The 17,356-nt window shown below is 46.7% G+C and overlaps 1 protein-coding gene across 10 annotated transcripts in view; it reads left to right on the top strand.

Moving 5' to 3' along the window:
* Positions 1 to 16,037: 16,037 nt before the first annotated feature.
* Positions 16,038 to 17,356, top strand: part of USP28 (ubiquitin specific peptidase 28) — an 80,224-nt gene continuing 78,905 nt past the window's right edge. For 8 of the 10 annotated variants that reach the window (XM_058446422.1, XM_032167448.2, XM_032167446.2 and 5 more), the window contains exon 1: positions 16,042 to 16,165. In XM_058446422.1, coding sequence (XP_058302405.1) covers positions 16,109 to 16,165 — 57 coding nt within the window. In that variant the 5' untranslated portion in view covers positions 16,042 to 16,108. Of the gene's footprint in view, positions 16,166 to 16,840; positions 16,853 to 17,356 lie in introns of those variants that run through there. The other 2 variants (XM_032167441.2, XM_058446420.1) reach the window with 2 other exon arrangements.

Below are 17,356 nucleotides of genomic sequence, written 5' to 3'. Positions count from 1 at the left end.
GGGCTCAGTGGCTCAAGCCTGTAATCCCAGCACTTTGGAGGCCAAGGCAGGTGGATCACAAGGTCAGGAGATCAAGACCATCCTGGCCAATATGGTGAAACCCCATCTCCACTAAAAGTACAAAAATTAGCTGGGCATGGAGACACGTACCTGTAATCCCAACTACTCGGGAGGCTGAGGCAGGAGAATCACTTGAACCCGGGCAGTGGATATTGCAGTGAGTCGAGATCATGCCACTGCACTCCAGCCTGGTGACAGAACTAGACTCTGTCTCAAAAAATAAAAAAAAAAAAGAAACTGATTTTTGTTTGTTGACTTTTGACTTTGTATACACTATAGCTCTGCTAAATTCATTTACTAGCTTCAATAGTTATTTACTAGCTTCAATAGTTATTTTGTAGATTCCTTAGGATTTTCTACATACACAGTCATGCCATCTGCAAATAAAGACAAATTTACCTGTTTCATTCCTACTTGTATTAAATGTATCAAAAGTAGTGAGAGCAGACATCTTTACCTTATTCTCAATCTTTGAGGAAAAGTATTTCCATATTCCATAGTGTGGTATTAGCTATCCATTTTTCTTAGATGGCTTTTATCCAGTTGTAAAATTCTCTTCTAGTCCTAGCTTTCTGTGAGTTATATAACAATTGGATTTTGATGTTTGTCAATGCTTAGTTTGCATCCATGGAAATAATTATATAATTTTTCTTCTTTCTTCGATTAATATGGTTGTATCGCAAAATAATTAACCATGCCCAAAATAAGATCTGGACTTTGCCCTTGGTTTCTCTGGAAGGTAATCTCTAAGTTCCTGGGATGTCATGCCTGATAGAACTATCTTTGTTTACCAGAGGATTGGCTATGCAGGATAATATATAGGGTACTGGCCGACCATACTAGGAAGGTCAATAATGCAGTTTGGTGTAGGGGTTTTGGGTCATACAGTATCAGCTCAACTTCTTGAAGGGCTGAAAACTGAGATCAGCCATGTGAGCAGTCAATCATGCCTACATATTAGGGCCCCCAATAAAAACTCTGGACACTAAAGCTCAGGGGTGCTTCCTTGGTTGGTAATACTCACGCACTTTCTTATACTTTGCTTCTGGGAAAGTTACAATGTTCTGACTCCACAAGGAGAGGAAGCTCTGAATTTCGCACTTTTTCTGCACACTGCCCTGTGCATGTCTTCCCTTACCTGATTTATATTTATATCCTTTAGCTGTTATAATACATACCCCTGAGTATAACAGCTCTCAGTAAGTTCTACGAGTCCTTCTAGTGAATTATATAAACTGAAGTGAGTTGGGGGATCCTGAAACTTATAATTAGTGTCAGAAGTGAGGGTGATCTTGTGTGGTCACTGTGATTCCTCTAACATTGCAGTTGGCTAAACTCTCGCAGTGGTGAATAACACTGATTTTCAAATATTAACCTATCTTGCATTCATGGATGTAGTTGATACTGTGATGTGCTACCCAGACCCCCATTCAGGAATAAAAGACTCATTCCCCCAGCTGCTGGGAGTGCTGTAAGCAGGAAGCCTTCAACTGTCAGTCACTTTGGGAAGTGTCTCAGCTGAAGAAAATTACTTTGTCCAAGATCATATTCCTTTTCTGGGGTGGCCCACATTCAATAGTTGATCAATGTGGTGGTATAAGGGCTGTCCTGTCCCCATGCCCACTGAGGACAACTCAGAAGAGCCATTGCAACTCCAGAGCTTCCTGCAGGATCAGCTGAGGTCTTTGTTGTGACTACATTGCAGTTCAATGTCTTCCTCTGCTCAATCTTGTTTCCTTTCTTCTTATCTTTTTTTTTTTTCTTTTTCCAAACAAGGTTTCACTCTGTCACCCAGGCTGGAGCACAGTGTCGTGATCATAGCTCACTGCAGCCTCAAAATCATGAGCTCAAGTGATCCTCCTACCTCAGCCTCCTGAGTAGCTGGGACTATAGATGTGTGCCACCATGCTCAGCTAATTTTGTTTGTTTTTGGTAGAGGCAGGGTCTTGTTATGTTGCCCAGGCTGGTCTTGAACTCTTGGCCTCAAACAGTTCTCTCCTGCCCCAGCCTTCCAAAGTGCTGAGATTACAGGCATGAGCTACCACACCCAGCCTCACCCTCTTGATTCCAAGAACATTTCCTAATAAAATATCCTGCACACTAGATTCTTCTCAGAGTTTGTTTCCTGGGGAACTCAACATGTGATGTTTGGTTCTAAGAGTGGTCCAAGATAAAAAATGTTAAGATGGACTTTCTTCACAGAATTGGAAAAAACTACTTTAAAGTTCATATGGAACCAAAAAAGAGCCTGCATTGCCAAGACAATCCTAAGCAAAAAGAACAAAACTGGAGGCATCGTGCTACCTGACTTCAAACCATACTGTAAGGCTACAGTAAAAACAGTACCAAACAGCATGGTACTGGTACCAAAGCAGAGATATAGACCCATGGAACAGAACAGAGCCCTCAGAAATAATACCACACATCTACAACCATCTGATCCTTGACAAACCTGACAAAGACAAGCAATTGGGAAAAGATTCCCTATTTAATAAATGGTGCTGGGAAAACTGGCTAGCCATATGTAGAAAGCTGAAACTGGATCCTTTCCTTACACCTTATACAAAAATTAATTCAAGATGGATTAAAGACTTAAATGTTAGACCTAAAACCATAAAAACCCTGGAAGGAAACCTAGGCAATACCATTCAGGACATAGGCATGGGCAAGGACTTCATGACTAAAACACCAAAAACAATGGCAACAAAAGCCAAAATAGACAAATGGGATCTAATTAAACTAAAGAGCTCTGCACAGCAAAAGAAACTACCATCAGAGTCAACAGGCAACCTACAGAATGGGAGAACATTTTTACAATCTACCTATCCGACAAAGGGCTAATATCCAGAATCTACAAAGAACTTAAACAAATTTACAAGAAAAAATCAAACAACCCCATCAAAGAGTGGGCGAAGGACATGAGCAGACACTTTTCAAAAGAAGACATTCATGCAGCCAACAGACACATGAAAAAATGCTCATCATCACTGGCCATCAGAGAAATGCAAATCAAAACCACAATGAGATACCATCTCACACCATTTAGAATGGCCATCATTAAAAAGTCAGGAAACAACAGGTGCTGGAGAGGATGTGGAGAAATAGGAACACTTTTACACTGTTGGTGGGACTGTAAACTAGTTCAACCATTGTGGAAGACAGGGTGGTGATTCCTCAAGGATCTAGAACTAGAAATACCATTTGAACCAGCCATCCCATTACTGGGCATATACCCAAAGGATTATAAATCATGCTGCTATAAAGACACATGCACACGTATGTTTATTGCGGCACTATTCACAATAGCAAAGACCTGGAACAACCCAAATGTCCATCAGTGATAGACTGAATTAAGAAAATGTGGCACATACACGCCATGGAATACCGTGCAGCCATAAAAAAGGATGAGTTCACGTCCTTTGTAGGGACATGGATGAAGCTGGAAACCATCATTCTGAGCAAACTATCGCAAGGACAGAAAACCAAACACCTCGTGTTCTCCCTCATAGGTGGGAATTGAACAATGAGAATACTTGGACACAGGGTGGGGAACATCACACACCGGGGCCTGTCATGGGGTGGGGGGGAGCAGGGAGGGATAGCATTAGGAGATATACCTAATGTAAATGACGAGTTAAAGGGTGCAGCACACCAACATGGCACATGTATACATATGTAACAAACCTGCACATTGTGCACGTGTACCCTAGAACTTAAAGTATATTAATAATAAAAAAAGTTAAGATGTATTTTGCCTCCATGATGTATTACCAAGACCCTTTATACAGGAATAAAGGACTGATTTCCCCAGCTGCTGGGAGTGTTACAACCTGATGTCCAGCTGGCAAGAGGACATGATTACTCATAAATAGCCCCCGCACAAAGCAGAAGTGCAATTTCATTGGTGGTGAATTAGCATTAGCTGGTGTAATATAATATATCAGGTATTTGAGATTTATAGGGGTAATAGCAACTACAAAAACAGTGGAATTGGCCGGGCACAGTGGCTCACGCCTGTAATCCCAGCACTTTGGGAGGCCAAGGCGGGCGGATCACAAGGTCAGGAGATCGAGACCATCCTGGCTAACACGGTGAAACCCCGTCTCTACTAAAAATACAAAAGAAATTAGCCGGGCGTGACGGCGGGTACCTGTAGTCCCAGTTACCCGGGAGGTTGAGGCAGAAGAATGGCGTGAACCCAGGAGGCAGAGCTTGCAGTGAGCCGAGATTGCACCACCGCACTCCACCTGGGTGACAGAGCAAGACTCCGTTTCAAAAAAAAAACAAAAAAAACAGTGGAATTGACTGGCTATCACTATTGAGTTGACTTGAACTCAGGAAAAAGATAAAGAAAAACAGAGAGCGATTAACCAACAATTAAAAGCTGAGTGGGGCTGGGCGTGGTGGCTCACAACTGTAATCCCAGCACTTTGGGAAGTAGAGGGGGGCGGATCATGAGGTCGGGAGATCGAGACCATCCTGGCCAACATGGTGGAACGCTGTCTCTACTAAAAGTACAAAAAGTAGCTGGGCGTGGTGGCGTGTGCTTGTAATCCCAGCTACTTGAAAGGCTGAGGCAGGGGAATCACTTGAACCAGGACGTGGAGGTTGCAGTGAGCTGAGATTGCGCCACTGCACTCCAGCCTGGCAACAAAGCGAGACTCTGTCTCAAAAAACAAACAAACAAACAAAAAATATTTTTGGGAATACAATGTCAATATTCTCTAGGACCTTTGCTTAAGTTTAAGATGAAACTGCTTTATCATTCAAATCCAGAAATTTGAGAAAGGAGGAGTTACTGACAAGCATACTGGGAAAATAGGGGTAAATCAGATTGCCCCAGGCAAACTGGGACCTCTGGTTACTCTAATTGTAACTAGTCTTCTGATCGAGTGCTGTTAAAAGAAAATATTTTAGACAAATTTAACGGTGTTTAACAGAGGAAAGAACAATTTGAGAATTGGACAGTACCCTGAACCAGAAAAAGTTCAGAGTAACTCCAGGGCTGCTACCTGATCAGATAATATTTATTTATTTATTTATTATTTATTATGTTTTTTCTGAGATGGAGTCTTGCTCTTTTGCCCAAACTGGAGTGCAGTGGCTCAATCTTAGCTCACTGCAACCTCCACCTCCTGGGTTCAAGCAATTCTCCTGCCTCAGCCTCCTGAGTAGCTAGAATTACAGGCGTGTGCCACCATGCCCGGCTAATTTTTGTATTTTTAGTAGAGACGGGGTTTCACCATGTTAGCCAGGCTGGTCTCGAACTCCTGACCTCGTGATCCGCCCACCTCAGCCTCCCAAAGTGCTGGGATTACAGGTGTGAGCCACCAGGCCCGGCCTCGATAACATTTATTAACAAACAAAGGAAAATTACCTACAGAAAACAGAAGTGAGGCTGGGCCCTGTGGCTTACGCCTGTAATCCCAGCACTTTGGGAGGTCAAGGAGGCAGGCAGATCCCCTGAGGCCAGGAGTTCAAGATCAACCTGGCCAACATGACGAAATCCAATCTCTACTAAAAATACAAAAATTAGCCGAGTGTGATGGGGCACGCCTGTAATCCCAGCTATTTGGGAGGCTGAGGCAGGAGAAGTGCTTGAACCCAGCAGGTGGAGGCTGCAATGAGCCGAGGTTGTGCCACTGCACTCCAGCCTGGGTGACACAGTGAGACTCTGTCTCAAAAAAAAAAAAAAAAGAAAAGGAAAGAAAACCGAAGTGAGGGAAGTGAGGTACAGAAATAGCTGGATTGGTTGCAGCTTGGCGTTTGCCTTATTTGAACATGATTTGAACAGTTGTCTGCCTGCGATTTCTGAAACTATCTGGTTGGTACAAGAGTAGGTAACAGGCTGGGGGCAGTGGCTCACGCCTGTAATCCCAGCACTTTGGGAGGCTGAGGCGGGTGGATCACCTGAGGTCGGGAGTTCAAGACCAGCCTGGCCAACATGGTGAAACCCCCGTCTCTACTAAAAATACAAAAATTGGCCGGGCGCAGTGGCTCACGCTTGTAATCCCAGCACTTTGGGAGGCCGAGGCGGGCGGATCACGAGGTCAGGAGATCGAGACCACGGTGAAACCCCGTCTCTACTAAAAATACAAAAAATTAGCCGGGCGTGGTGGCGGGCGCCTGTAATCCCAGCTACTCGGAGAGGCTGAGGCAGGAGAATGGCGTGAACCCGGGAGGCGGAGCTTGCAGTGAGCCGAGATTGCGCCACTGCACTCCAGCCTGGGCGACAGAGCAAGACTCCGTCTCAAAAAAAATAATAATAATAATACAAAAATTAGCCAGGTGTGGTGGCAGGCACCTGTAATCCCAGTTACTCAGGAGGCTGAGGCAGGAGAATCGCTTGACCCAGAGAGGCGGAGGTTGTGGTGAGCCGAGATTGCACCACTGCACTCCAGCCTGGGTGACAAAGTGAGACTCCATCTCGAAAAAAAAAAAAAAAAAGAGTAGGAAACAGCCTATTTACATATCCAGTTAGTTATGGTCTACTATGTATGGAGAAACCTTTGGGCTGAACTTAAAGTATGTAAGGAGGCAGCTTTAAGCTAAACTTAGCAGTGCTAAAACTCCCATTTTTCCCCTCAGCTTTCCCTATCTTTGTCAACTCAGCTGCAGTGCCACCCCCAGGAGTCTCGCTCTGTCTCCCAGGCTGGAATGCGGTGATGCAATCTTGGCTCACTGCAACCTCCATCTCTTGGTTCAAGCGATGCTCCTGCCTCAGGCTCCCGAGTAGCTGGGATTATAGGCGCCCGCCACCACACCTGGCTACTTTTTGTATTTTTAGCAGAGGCAGGGTTTTACCATGTTGGCTAGGCTAGTCTCAAACTCCTGACCTCAGGTGATCCACCCACCTCAGCCTTCTAATGTACTGGGATTGCAAGCGTCAGCCACCTTGCCACCTGGCCAGATAAATCTTTGGAGGCAGTTTTCTCTCTAATTATTCATCTTTCCCAATTAGGGTTTCTCTAAACCTGAATCTCCTTATCTTTAACCTTGGGCTATAGAAAGAGACAGCTTAAATGCTTGATTTAGAGTGCTGTTTTAGAAAGACCTTGGGCAAATTACTTAATCTGTCTGTGGTAGTTTCCTCACTTGTAAAGCAGGTACAACTGTAATACTAACAGCACTTACTTTATAGGGTTTTGTGAGAATAAAATCAGTTCCTATGCGCAAAGTACTCAGAGAACCACCTGACCTAAGTGCTCGATAATGTTAGCTGTTACTTCCTCTAAAAATGTTCTATTTTATTTTATTTTATTTTATTTACTTTTATAGATGCAGTCTGTCTCTGTCATCCAGGCTGGAGTGCAGTGGCACAATCTTGGCCCACTGCAGCCTTGAACTCCTGTGTTCAATTGATCCCCGAACTTCAGCTTCCCAATTAAAAATAGGTCTCAGGCCAGGCGCGGTGGCTCACATCTGTAATCCCAGCACTTTGGGAGGCTGAGGCGGCGGGGGGTGGAGGGGGGAGGGAATCACCTGAGGTCGGGAGTTTGAGACCAGCCTGGCCAACATGGAGAAACCCTGTCACTACTAAAAACAAAATTAGCTGGGCGTGGTGGTGCGTACCTGTAATCCCAGCTACTCTGGAGCCTGAGGCAGGAGAGTTGCTTGCACCCGGGAGGTGGAGGTTGCAGTGAGCTGAGATCGCGCCACTGCACTTCAGCCTGGGCAACAACAGTGAAACTCCATCTCAAAAATAAAGAAATAAATAATAATAATAGTTCTCTTTTCTTCCAGAGTTAAGTACTAGATCAATAAAATTATTATTTTCTTTTTTAGAGACAGGGTCTCACCCTGTCACCCAGGCTGGAGTGCAGTGGCATAATCATAGCTCACTGCTGCCTCGATTTCCTGGGCTCGAGTGATCCTCCTGCGTCAGCCTCTGGAGTAGTTGGGACTATAGGTGTGCACCACCCATGCCCAGCTGATTTTTGTAGGTTTTGTAGAGATAGCATCTTGCTACATTGCCTGGACTGGTCTGGAACTCCTAGCCTCAAGTGATTCTCTCACCTCAGCCCCCTCAAGGTGCTGGAATTACAAATGTCAGCCACGGAGAGTTCATATTCTGAATACGAAAGCCAAATAGAGCCCACGTGCATTTTAATTGCATGGATCCACTTATATGCAGATCAAAATACACACATGGATCAAAAATACTGTATTCAAGCCGGTGCAATGGCTCACACTTGTAATCCCGACATTTTGGGAGGCCAAGGTGGGAGGATCGCTTGAGCTCAGGAATTCGAGGCTGCAGTGAGCTGTGATCCTGCCATTGCACTCCAGTCTCAGCAACGGAGAAAGACCCTGTCTCAAAAACAAACAAACAAACAAACAGTATTCAAGGGTTATGAAACCCGAGTACGTAGAGGGCTGACTTTTCCTATAAGTGGGTTCTGCAGGGTCAACTTCACAATTTGAGTGTATGCAGACTTCGTTATGGTAGAGTCAGGTGAAGGTCCTGGAATCAATCCCTTGTGTATACTCATTAACTATACTTTTTTTTTTTTTTTCTTTTTGAGACGTAGTCTCATTCTGCCACCCAGGCTGGAGTGCAGTGACGCGATCTTGGCTCACTGCAACCTCCGCCTCCCAGGTTCAAGCGATTCTCTTGCCTCAGCCTCCCGAGTAGCTGGGACTATAAGGCACATGCCACCACGCCCGGCTAATTTTTGTATTTTTAGTAGAGATGGAGTTTCACCATGTTGGCCAGGATGGTCCCGATCTCCTGACCTCGTGATCCACCCACCTTGGCCTCCCAAAGTGCTGGGATTACAAGCGTGAGCCACCACGCCGGCCTAGTTAACTGTACTTCTAAAATGAACTCATTAACTTTACCAAAATTTATTTCAATTCTCCACACGCTACATTGCCTACATTAAACATCGGAGGCAGGTTGGAAATCCATTTATTTTTCAACCAACCATAGATCCTTTTCTGAAACATTTTCTTAACACCTATAATTTAACCTTAAATAAGCGAACTCTTTAATCTAGGGGTTATTACTGAAAATCTGTATTTTATCCTCCAAAGGCCATTTTCCTAGCTGCTGAGGAGCTGGCCCTTAAGGACATTTCTGACTAATCATTCCTGGAAAGGAATCCATAGCTTAAAGACCAGTCATACCTGTCAATCAGCCATAGCCTGCGGCTTTCAAATCCAGTTGCTCAGAAGCCACTGGCAAAAAACATTTACAAGAGTGAAGCAGAGAAGAAACATAAGTGCATGTTTCTTTATTTCTTCTTTTCTCTATTCTTTTCCTAACATTTTCCCTTCATTGTCACTGAGCTCCTCAATCCACACAAGAATTCATTCAAACAAGATCATTTTGTTATAATATAAATTATATTTTGGGTTTGCAGTAAATCAGAAGAGAAATCCATTGGCTCAGAAAATAACTTATAGGCTGGGCGCAGTGGCTCATACCTGTAATCCCAGCACTTTGGGAGGCCGAGGCGGGGAGTTTGAGACCAGCCTGGCCAACATGGTGAAACCCCATCTCTACTAAAGATACAAAAATTAGCCGGGCATGGTGGCGCATGCCTGTAATCCCAGCTACTCGGGAGGCTGAGGCAGGAGAATTACTTGAACCCGGGAGGTGGAGGTTGCAGTGAGCTGAGATCACACCACTGCACTTCAGCTCTGGGCAACAAAGCAAGACCCCGTCTCAGGAAAAAAATAAAAAAATAAAAATAGCATTGGGACAAAAGGTTTTCCAGGAAAAGGAAAAAAATATCAATTTCCTCTCTGGGAAAATACTCTGCAAATTATTCCCTGTTTAAACACACCAATTGTTTATTATTGCTTCTTATCAATATTATTTTCTCCCCTGGATACTCTTGAAATGATTATTGACTAATAATAGAATTATTCTAGAGCCTTCATGTATAAGCCTGTTAGAGGAATGAGATGGGATTTTCTGTGGTGACAGCACATGTTCCATGATACCCACTTTTGATATTTGATCACTGTGAGACTTGCCAACTGATGGCCAATCACTGATGTAGGCTTGCTCATTAAAAGCTGTGGTAGGACAGGGTGTGTCTAGCTGATTACCATGTCCAGCACCCAGTGGAAGTTAAAGGATGCTAACAGGATTTATCATATCTAGTCCCTAATTAATTATTAGATCTGGAGCCCTGTTTAGAACCATCCAGCAGAAAGAGGTTTAATCAAAACTCAGGGCCTATATTTACCAAAGGGCCTGTACACATCTCTTCTCTTTCAGAGATAAGGGTATAGGAGGTCTGGTGGTCTTTTTTTTTTTTTTTTTTTTTGAGACAGGGTCTCACTCCATCACCCAGGCTGGAGTAGAGTAGTGCGATCTGGGCTCACTGCAGCCTTAACATCCCGGGCTCAGGTGATTCCCCTCCCTCAGCCTCCCAAGTAGCTGGGACTACAGGCACAAGCCACTGCACCTGGCTAATTTTTTGACATGGTTTGGCTGTGCCTTCACCCAACCTCACTTGTTGAATGGCTCTGATGAAAATGCTGACAGTGATATGAACAATAAGGTCCAGGCTGAGGTGGTCTTAGATGGAGATGAGGAACTTGTTGGGAGCTGCAGCAAAGGTGACTCTTGTTATGTTTTAGCAAAGAGACTGGTGGCATTTTGCACCTTCCCTGGAGATCTGTGGAACTTTGAACTTGAGAGAGATAATTTAGGGTAGCTGGTAGAAAAAATTTCTAAGCAGCAAAGCATTCAAAAGGTGACTTGGGTGCTGTTAAAGGCATTCAGTTTTAAAAAGGAAACAGAGCATAAATTTTGGAAAATTTGCACTCTGACAATGTGGTAGAAAAGAAAAAAACCTGGCTGGGCACGGTGGCTCATGCCTGTAATCCCAGCACTTCAGGAGGCCTAGGTGGGTGGATCACGAGGTCAAGAGATCAAGACCATCCTGGTTAACATGGTGAAACCCCGTCTCTACTAAAAATACAAAAATTAGCCAGGCGTGGTGGCGGGTGCCTGTAGTCCCAGCTACTCGGGAGGCTGAGACAGGAGAATGGCTTGAACCTGGGTGGCGGAGGTTGCAGTGAGCCGAGATCGCACCGCTGCAGTCCAGCCTGGGTAACAGACCAAGAGCAAGAGCAAGACTCTGCCTCAAAAAAAAAAAAAAAAAAAAAAAAAAAAAAAAAAAAAAAAAAAAAAAAAAAGAAAAAAAAGAAAAACCCATTTTCTGGGGAGAAATTCACGCCAGCTGTAGAAATTTGCATAAGTAGCAAGGAGCCTCATGTTAATCCCCAATACCATGGGAAAAACATCTCCAGGCCACGTCAGAGACCTTCACAGCAGCCCCTCCCATCACAAGTCCAGAGGCCCAGGAGGAAAAAGTGGTTTTGTGGGCCATGCCCAGGGTCGCCATGCAGTGCGCAGCCTAGGGAATTGGTGCCTTGTGTCCCAGGTGCTCCAGACATGGCTGAAAGGGACCAACGCACAGCTCGGGCTGTGGCTTCAAAGGATGGAAGCCCCAAGCCTTGGCAGCTTCCAAGTTGAATCTGCGGGTGCACAGAAGTCAAGAATTTAGGTCTGGGAACCTCCGTCTAGATTTCAGAAGACGTATGGAAATACCTGGATGCCCACGCAAAAGTTTGCCGCAGGGGAGGGGCCCTCATGGAGAACCTCTGCTAGGGCAGTGTGGAAGGGAAATGTGGGATCGGAGCCCTCACACAGAGTCCCTAATGGGGCTCTGCCTAGTGAAGCTGGGAGAAGAGGGTCACTGTCCTCCAGAGCCCAGAATGGTAGGTCCACCGACAACTTGCACTGTGTGCCTGGAAAAGCTACGGACACTCAATGCCAGCCCATGAAAGCAGCCGAGAGGGAGACTGTGCCCTGCAAAGCCACAGAGGCAGAGCTGCCCAAGACCATGGGAACCCACCTCTTGCATCAATGTGACCTGGATGTGAGAGCTGGAGTCAAAGGAGATCATTTTAGAGCTTTAAAATTTGACGGCCTTGCTGGATTTTGGACTTCCTTGGGCCTTGTAACCCCTTTCTTTTGGCCAATTTCTCCCATTGGGAACTGCTGTATTTACCCAATACCTGTACCCCCATCGTATCTAGGAAGTAACTAGCTTGCTTTTAATTTTACAGGCTCATAGACAGAAAGGACTTGCCTTGTCTCAGATGAGACTTTGGACTGTGGACTTTTGGGTTAATGCTGAAATGAGTTAAGACTTTGAGAGGCTGTTGGGAAGGCATGATTGGTTTTGAAATGTGAGGACATGAGATTTTGAGGGGCCAGAGGTGGAATGATATGGTTTGGCCGTGCCCTCACCCAAATCTCAACTTGAATTTTATCTCCCAGAATTCCCATGTGTTTGTGGGTAGTACTCATGGGGAGGTAATTGAATCATGAGGGCTGGTCTTTCCCATGCTATTTTTGTGATCATGAATAAGTCTCATGAGATCCAATGGGTTTATCAGAGGTTTCCACTTTTGCTTCTTCCTCATTTTCTCTTGCTCCTGCCATGTAAGAAGTGCCTTTCACCTCCCGCCATGATTCTGAGGCCTCCCCAGCCGTGTGGAACTGTGAGTCCAATTAAACCTCTTTCTTCTGTAAATTGCCCAGTCTTGGATATGCCTTCATCAGCAGCATGAAAACGGACTAATATATATATATATTTTTTTGGTATTTTCTGTGTAGATGGGGTTTTGCCACATTGCCCAGGCTAGTCTCCAACTCCTGAGCTCATGTGATCTGCCCACCTCAGCCTCCTAAACTGCTGGGATTACAGGCATGAACTGCTGTGATTGGCCCAGGTCTGCTGGTTCTTTAAGAAAATTTTAATGAAGGCTGGGCGTGGTGGCTCATGCCTGTAATCCCAGCACTTTGGGAGGCAGAGGCAGGTGGATCACGAGGTCAGGAGTTGACCAGCCTGGCCAACATGGTGAAACCCTGTCTCTACTAAAAATCAGCCAGGCGTGGTGGTGCGTGCCTGTAGTCCCAGGGGAGTCTGAGGCACCTGTAGTCCCCTGGGAGTCTGAGGCAGGAGAGCTGCTTGAACCCAGGAGGCAGAGGTTTCAGTGAGCTGAGATCACAACACTGCACTCCAGCCTGGGCGACAGAGCGATACCCTCTGTCTCAAAAAAAATAAAAAAATAAAATAAAATAAGAAGAAAAGGGCCGAGCGCCGTGGCTCACGCTTGTAATTCCAGCACTTTGGGAGGCCTAGACGGGCGGATCACGAGGTCAGGAGATCGAGACCACGGTGAAACCCCGTCTCTACTAAAAAAAATACAAAAAATTAGCTGGGCGTGGTGGTGGGCACCTGTAGTCCCAGCTACTCAGGAGGCTGAGGCAGGAGAATGGCGTGAACCCGGGAGGCGGAGCTTGCAGTGAGCCGAGATCGCGCCACTGCACTCCAGTCCGGGAGACAGAGCAAGACTCCGTCTCAAAAAAAAAAAAAAAAGAAGAAAAGAAAAAAGAAAATTTTAATGAATAAGGGTAATATGGTTTGGCTCTGTGTCCCCACCCAAATCTCATGTCGAATTGTAATCCCACTTGCCAGGGGAGGGATCTGGTGGGACATGATTGGATTATGGGGTGGATTTCCCCCATGCATTTCTCGTGATAGTGAGTTCTCATGAGATCTTTGTGTAGGGGGGTGTGGGGGGGCACTTCTCCTTTTGTTCTCTCTCTCCTACTCTGCCATGGTTAAGACATGCCTGCTTCCCCTTTGCCTTCCACCATGATTGTACGTTTCCTGAGGCCTCCCAGTCTTGCTTCCTGTTACGCCCCTGAGTCAAACCTCTTTTCTTCGAAACTTACCCAGGCTCAGGTAGTTCTTTAGAGCAGTGTGAGAGCAGACTAACACAAAGGGTTATAGGTTTTGACACCACTTACACACAATAAACATGCAATTTCCTAAATGAATGTGTAAAGACAAATAAGGGTTGCTCCAGAGACATGGTAATTAAAGAATAATAGTAGTGTAGAAATAGGCAATGCTGCAAATAAGCTAGACTCAGAAATCAACGTGGGCTGGGTGGGGTGACTCATGTCTGTAATCCCCACATTTTGGGAGGCCAAGGCAGGAGGATTGCTTGAGACCAGAAGTTTGAGATCATCCTGGGCAACATAGTGAGATCCCATCTCCACAAAAAAGACACAAAAATTAGTTGGGCATGGCACATGCATGAAGTCCCTGCTGCTTCAGAGGCTGAGGCAGTTGGACCGCTTGAGCCCAGGAATTCAAGGCTGCAGTGAGCCATGATCTCACCACTGTATTTCAGTCTGGGTGACAGAGCGAGACCCTGTCTCAAAAAAAAAAAAAAAAAGAAAAAAAGAAAAAGAAAACCAGCATCAACCTGAAATTAACCTGTTCTGCAATGACACCCAGGTTGAGGCCATAAACACAGTCATTTATGAGGAAAAGAAAAATGGCAGAGCCACAAACATAAAATGTCCTACAACCCGCAGCCACAAACGCAGAGTCAGCCTGTTGAATGTGGAAGATTCCAAGGTAGTATCACTGCAACCATGCTAATCTGCCAGTTCCTCTGCCAGGGGAAGGGGATCCCTGTATCTCCAGGTGGTGGAAGTAGCAGCAGTCCTAGTCCAGGCCCCAGAGAGTAATCTGGCCTCTCCTGGGAGCTGCACCTGACCTGTACCTGTTTCCTTGTGTCAAAAACTGTGCCCGCATGCAGACTAGGGAGGCCTGCAGGTGAAACATAACAATCCCAGCGACAACAATGCCAGGAGTATAGGAAAGGCCACCGTCCATGTTAAATTCACACTTAAAGTGTAGCTTGAGAGTCAGACCAAACCAGGGCAAGGGTGTAGGTGCTACTCTTAAAAGATGCCCTTCCACACTCAGCCTCTACGCAGATTTGGGATACCCAGCAGGCTGTCAAGTGGGTTTGCCATCATGACACATTTGTATCTTAAATGTGAAACATGGTTCAGTAATCACAATTTCCACACAGTTGTTGAAAATACAATTCAGGTCTGGCGCGGTGGCTCACGTCTGTAATCCCAGCACTTTGGGAGGTCGAGGCGGGCGGATCACCTGAGGTCAGGAATTTGAGGCTAGCCTGGGCAACATGGTGAAACCCTGGGTGTGGTGGAGCGTGGCTGTAATCCCAGCTACTCAGGAGAATCGCTTGAACCCAGGAGGCGGAAGTTGCAGTGAGCCAAGATCGTGCGGCTGCACTCCAGCCTGGGGGACAGAGTGAGACTCCGTCTCAAAACAAACAAAAACAAAAAACAAACAAACAAAAAACCAAACCGAAACCAACCAACCAAACAAACAAAAAATTCAACAGGAGCACCTGGTCTTTTAACATGAAATCGTAAATATCTGGCTCAAACATAACAAAGTAACACAAAATTTTAGTTTGAACTTCTGAAAATCGAAAATGGAAAAAATGCAATTTTTCTTATCATGCCCTCTTAAGAGCATCAGGGTTAAGGGCACCACGCGGGACACCCATGAACGGAGGCTTTGGTCCGTTTGGTTAGCTTTAGACAAGCGACTGCATTCCGCCTCCATTTCTCCTTAAAGATGGTGAATACTTTTTCATGTCACTGGAGTTGGAAATGGCTACAAAGCCTGGTGGGAAATCCTTTATTCCACGGTCATTCGGCAGTTTCCTACGGTGGAGGAGCAGCTTTAACTCGTCCGTGGGGAGGGTGGAGCCGGAGGTCAGTCCTAGAAATGAGGTTTTGACGGAGAAGATTCAGGAACGCGGCTCCCAGGATTCGCAAACCCAGTTCCTGGGCTCTAGCAGAGCGGCCCGCAAGCTCCGCGGGCTGTGAAGCTGACCAACAGCGACAGGCGGGGCGGGGGTCACGTGACCGACGTCTGGTCAGCCGGGCGTGCGCGGGAGCACGCAGAACTGTTCGGCCCCCGGCCGCGCGCCTTGCGTGCGCGCGCATGCCGGGGGCGGGGCATGTGGGCCAGGCCTCCGGCGCGCGCTGCGGGCGGGGGCGGGGGCGGGGGAGGGACGGAGAGGGGTGGGGGCGGGGGCGGGGCCTAGTCCTGAGAGGCTGGGCCGGCGGCGGCTGCGGCGGGAGACGGGTGACCCGCGACTGGGCGCCTCGGCCATGACTGCCGAGCTGCAGCAGGACGACGCGGCCGGCGCGGCAGACGGCCACGGCTCGGTGGGCTCCGCGGCGGCTAGCGGGAGCTGGGGGCGGGCTCCAGGCCCTGAGGGGAGCGTGCGGGGCCTGCAGGGTTGCGGGTTGCGGGCTGCGGAGGGCGCCCCGGCCGGGCAGGACAGGGGGTGCGCCCGCGAGCGTGGGTGAGAAGGCCAAGGGCTCTGCGGGGCTCGGGCCGCGGAGATTGAGGACTGCATCTTCGCGTCCGTGGGCGAGCTGAAGTTGGAGGGGGATTTCCAGATTTTGGAAAACCAAATATAAAGGGCTGGATGTGGGGTTCTCCGCCGCAGGGATCAGTAAGGTGAGCGCTCCTGGGCCCCGACCGGGGTGAGAAACTTCTGAAAGCGGCAGCGTTGGTTGGTTTTGTTTTGTTGTGCTTTGACTTTTAAATCAGTTTTATGGCGGCGTTTTTAAAAGGTTAAAGCAGACCGAAGTTATCTCACTTAAAGTCCGGAATTAATCACCGTCTTCTATAAGACCAGGGGTCCCAGTTACCACCACTTCCTTCCCTCCCCACCCGGCTTTAAAAACAAAACGGCGCAGCCTCCTCAATTATTGCCTTCATCACTCTAGATTTTTAAGGAGGGGGAGGAGCTGCGTGATGAATAGAAAGGCTACTGATAATGATCTCCTGTTCCCAATGTCTAAGAAGATTGAAATCAATACAAGGACTTCTGATCTAAGAATCTGGTGAGAGTGAAAGAACCCTGGTTTGAGAGAAAAGCTAATGTCTGTATGAAGAAACTTGGGAAGAGGGCAATTTGAGCATGTCGTCTAGTGTTACTTCAGAATGTTATAATTTAACACCACCTCCTCACCCCTCAAGTACTGCACTTTTTCAAGAGAAAACGGGAAATCTGCGCCAGTTATTCAAATACGAGTTTGGAGATGAGAAACTTTAAATTTGTCATACAAAGCTGGCAGACAGATACCCTCAGGTGAGAATCCTTTTATACCTTTTTACTCGTTTGTCTGGAAGGCCAGTAGTATTTAGCATGGAGGCGCTTTTTTTTTTTTTTTTTTGAGACGGAGTCTCCCTCTGTTACCTAGGCTGGAGTGCAATGGCGCGATCTCGGCTCACTGCATCCTCCGCCTCAGCCTCCTGAGTAGCTGGTATCACAGGCGCCCGCCACCGGCCCGGCTAAGTTTTGTATTTTTAGTAGAGTCGGGGTTTCACCATATTGGTCAGACTGG

Source organism: Hylobates moloch, unplaced genomic scaffold (genome assembly GCF_009828535.3).
Source record: "Hylobates moloch isolate HMO894 unplaced genomic scaffold, HMol_V3 SCAFFOLD_11, whole genome shotgun sequence".
NCBI lineage: Eukaryota > Metazoa > Chordata > Mammalia > Primates > Hylobatidae > Hylobates > Hylobates moloch.
The sequence above is the reverse complement of the archived record's forward strand: the minus strand, read 5'-3'. Positions and strand labels throughout refer to the sequence as shown.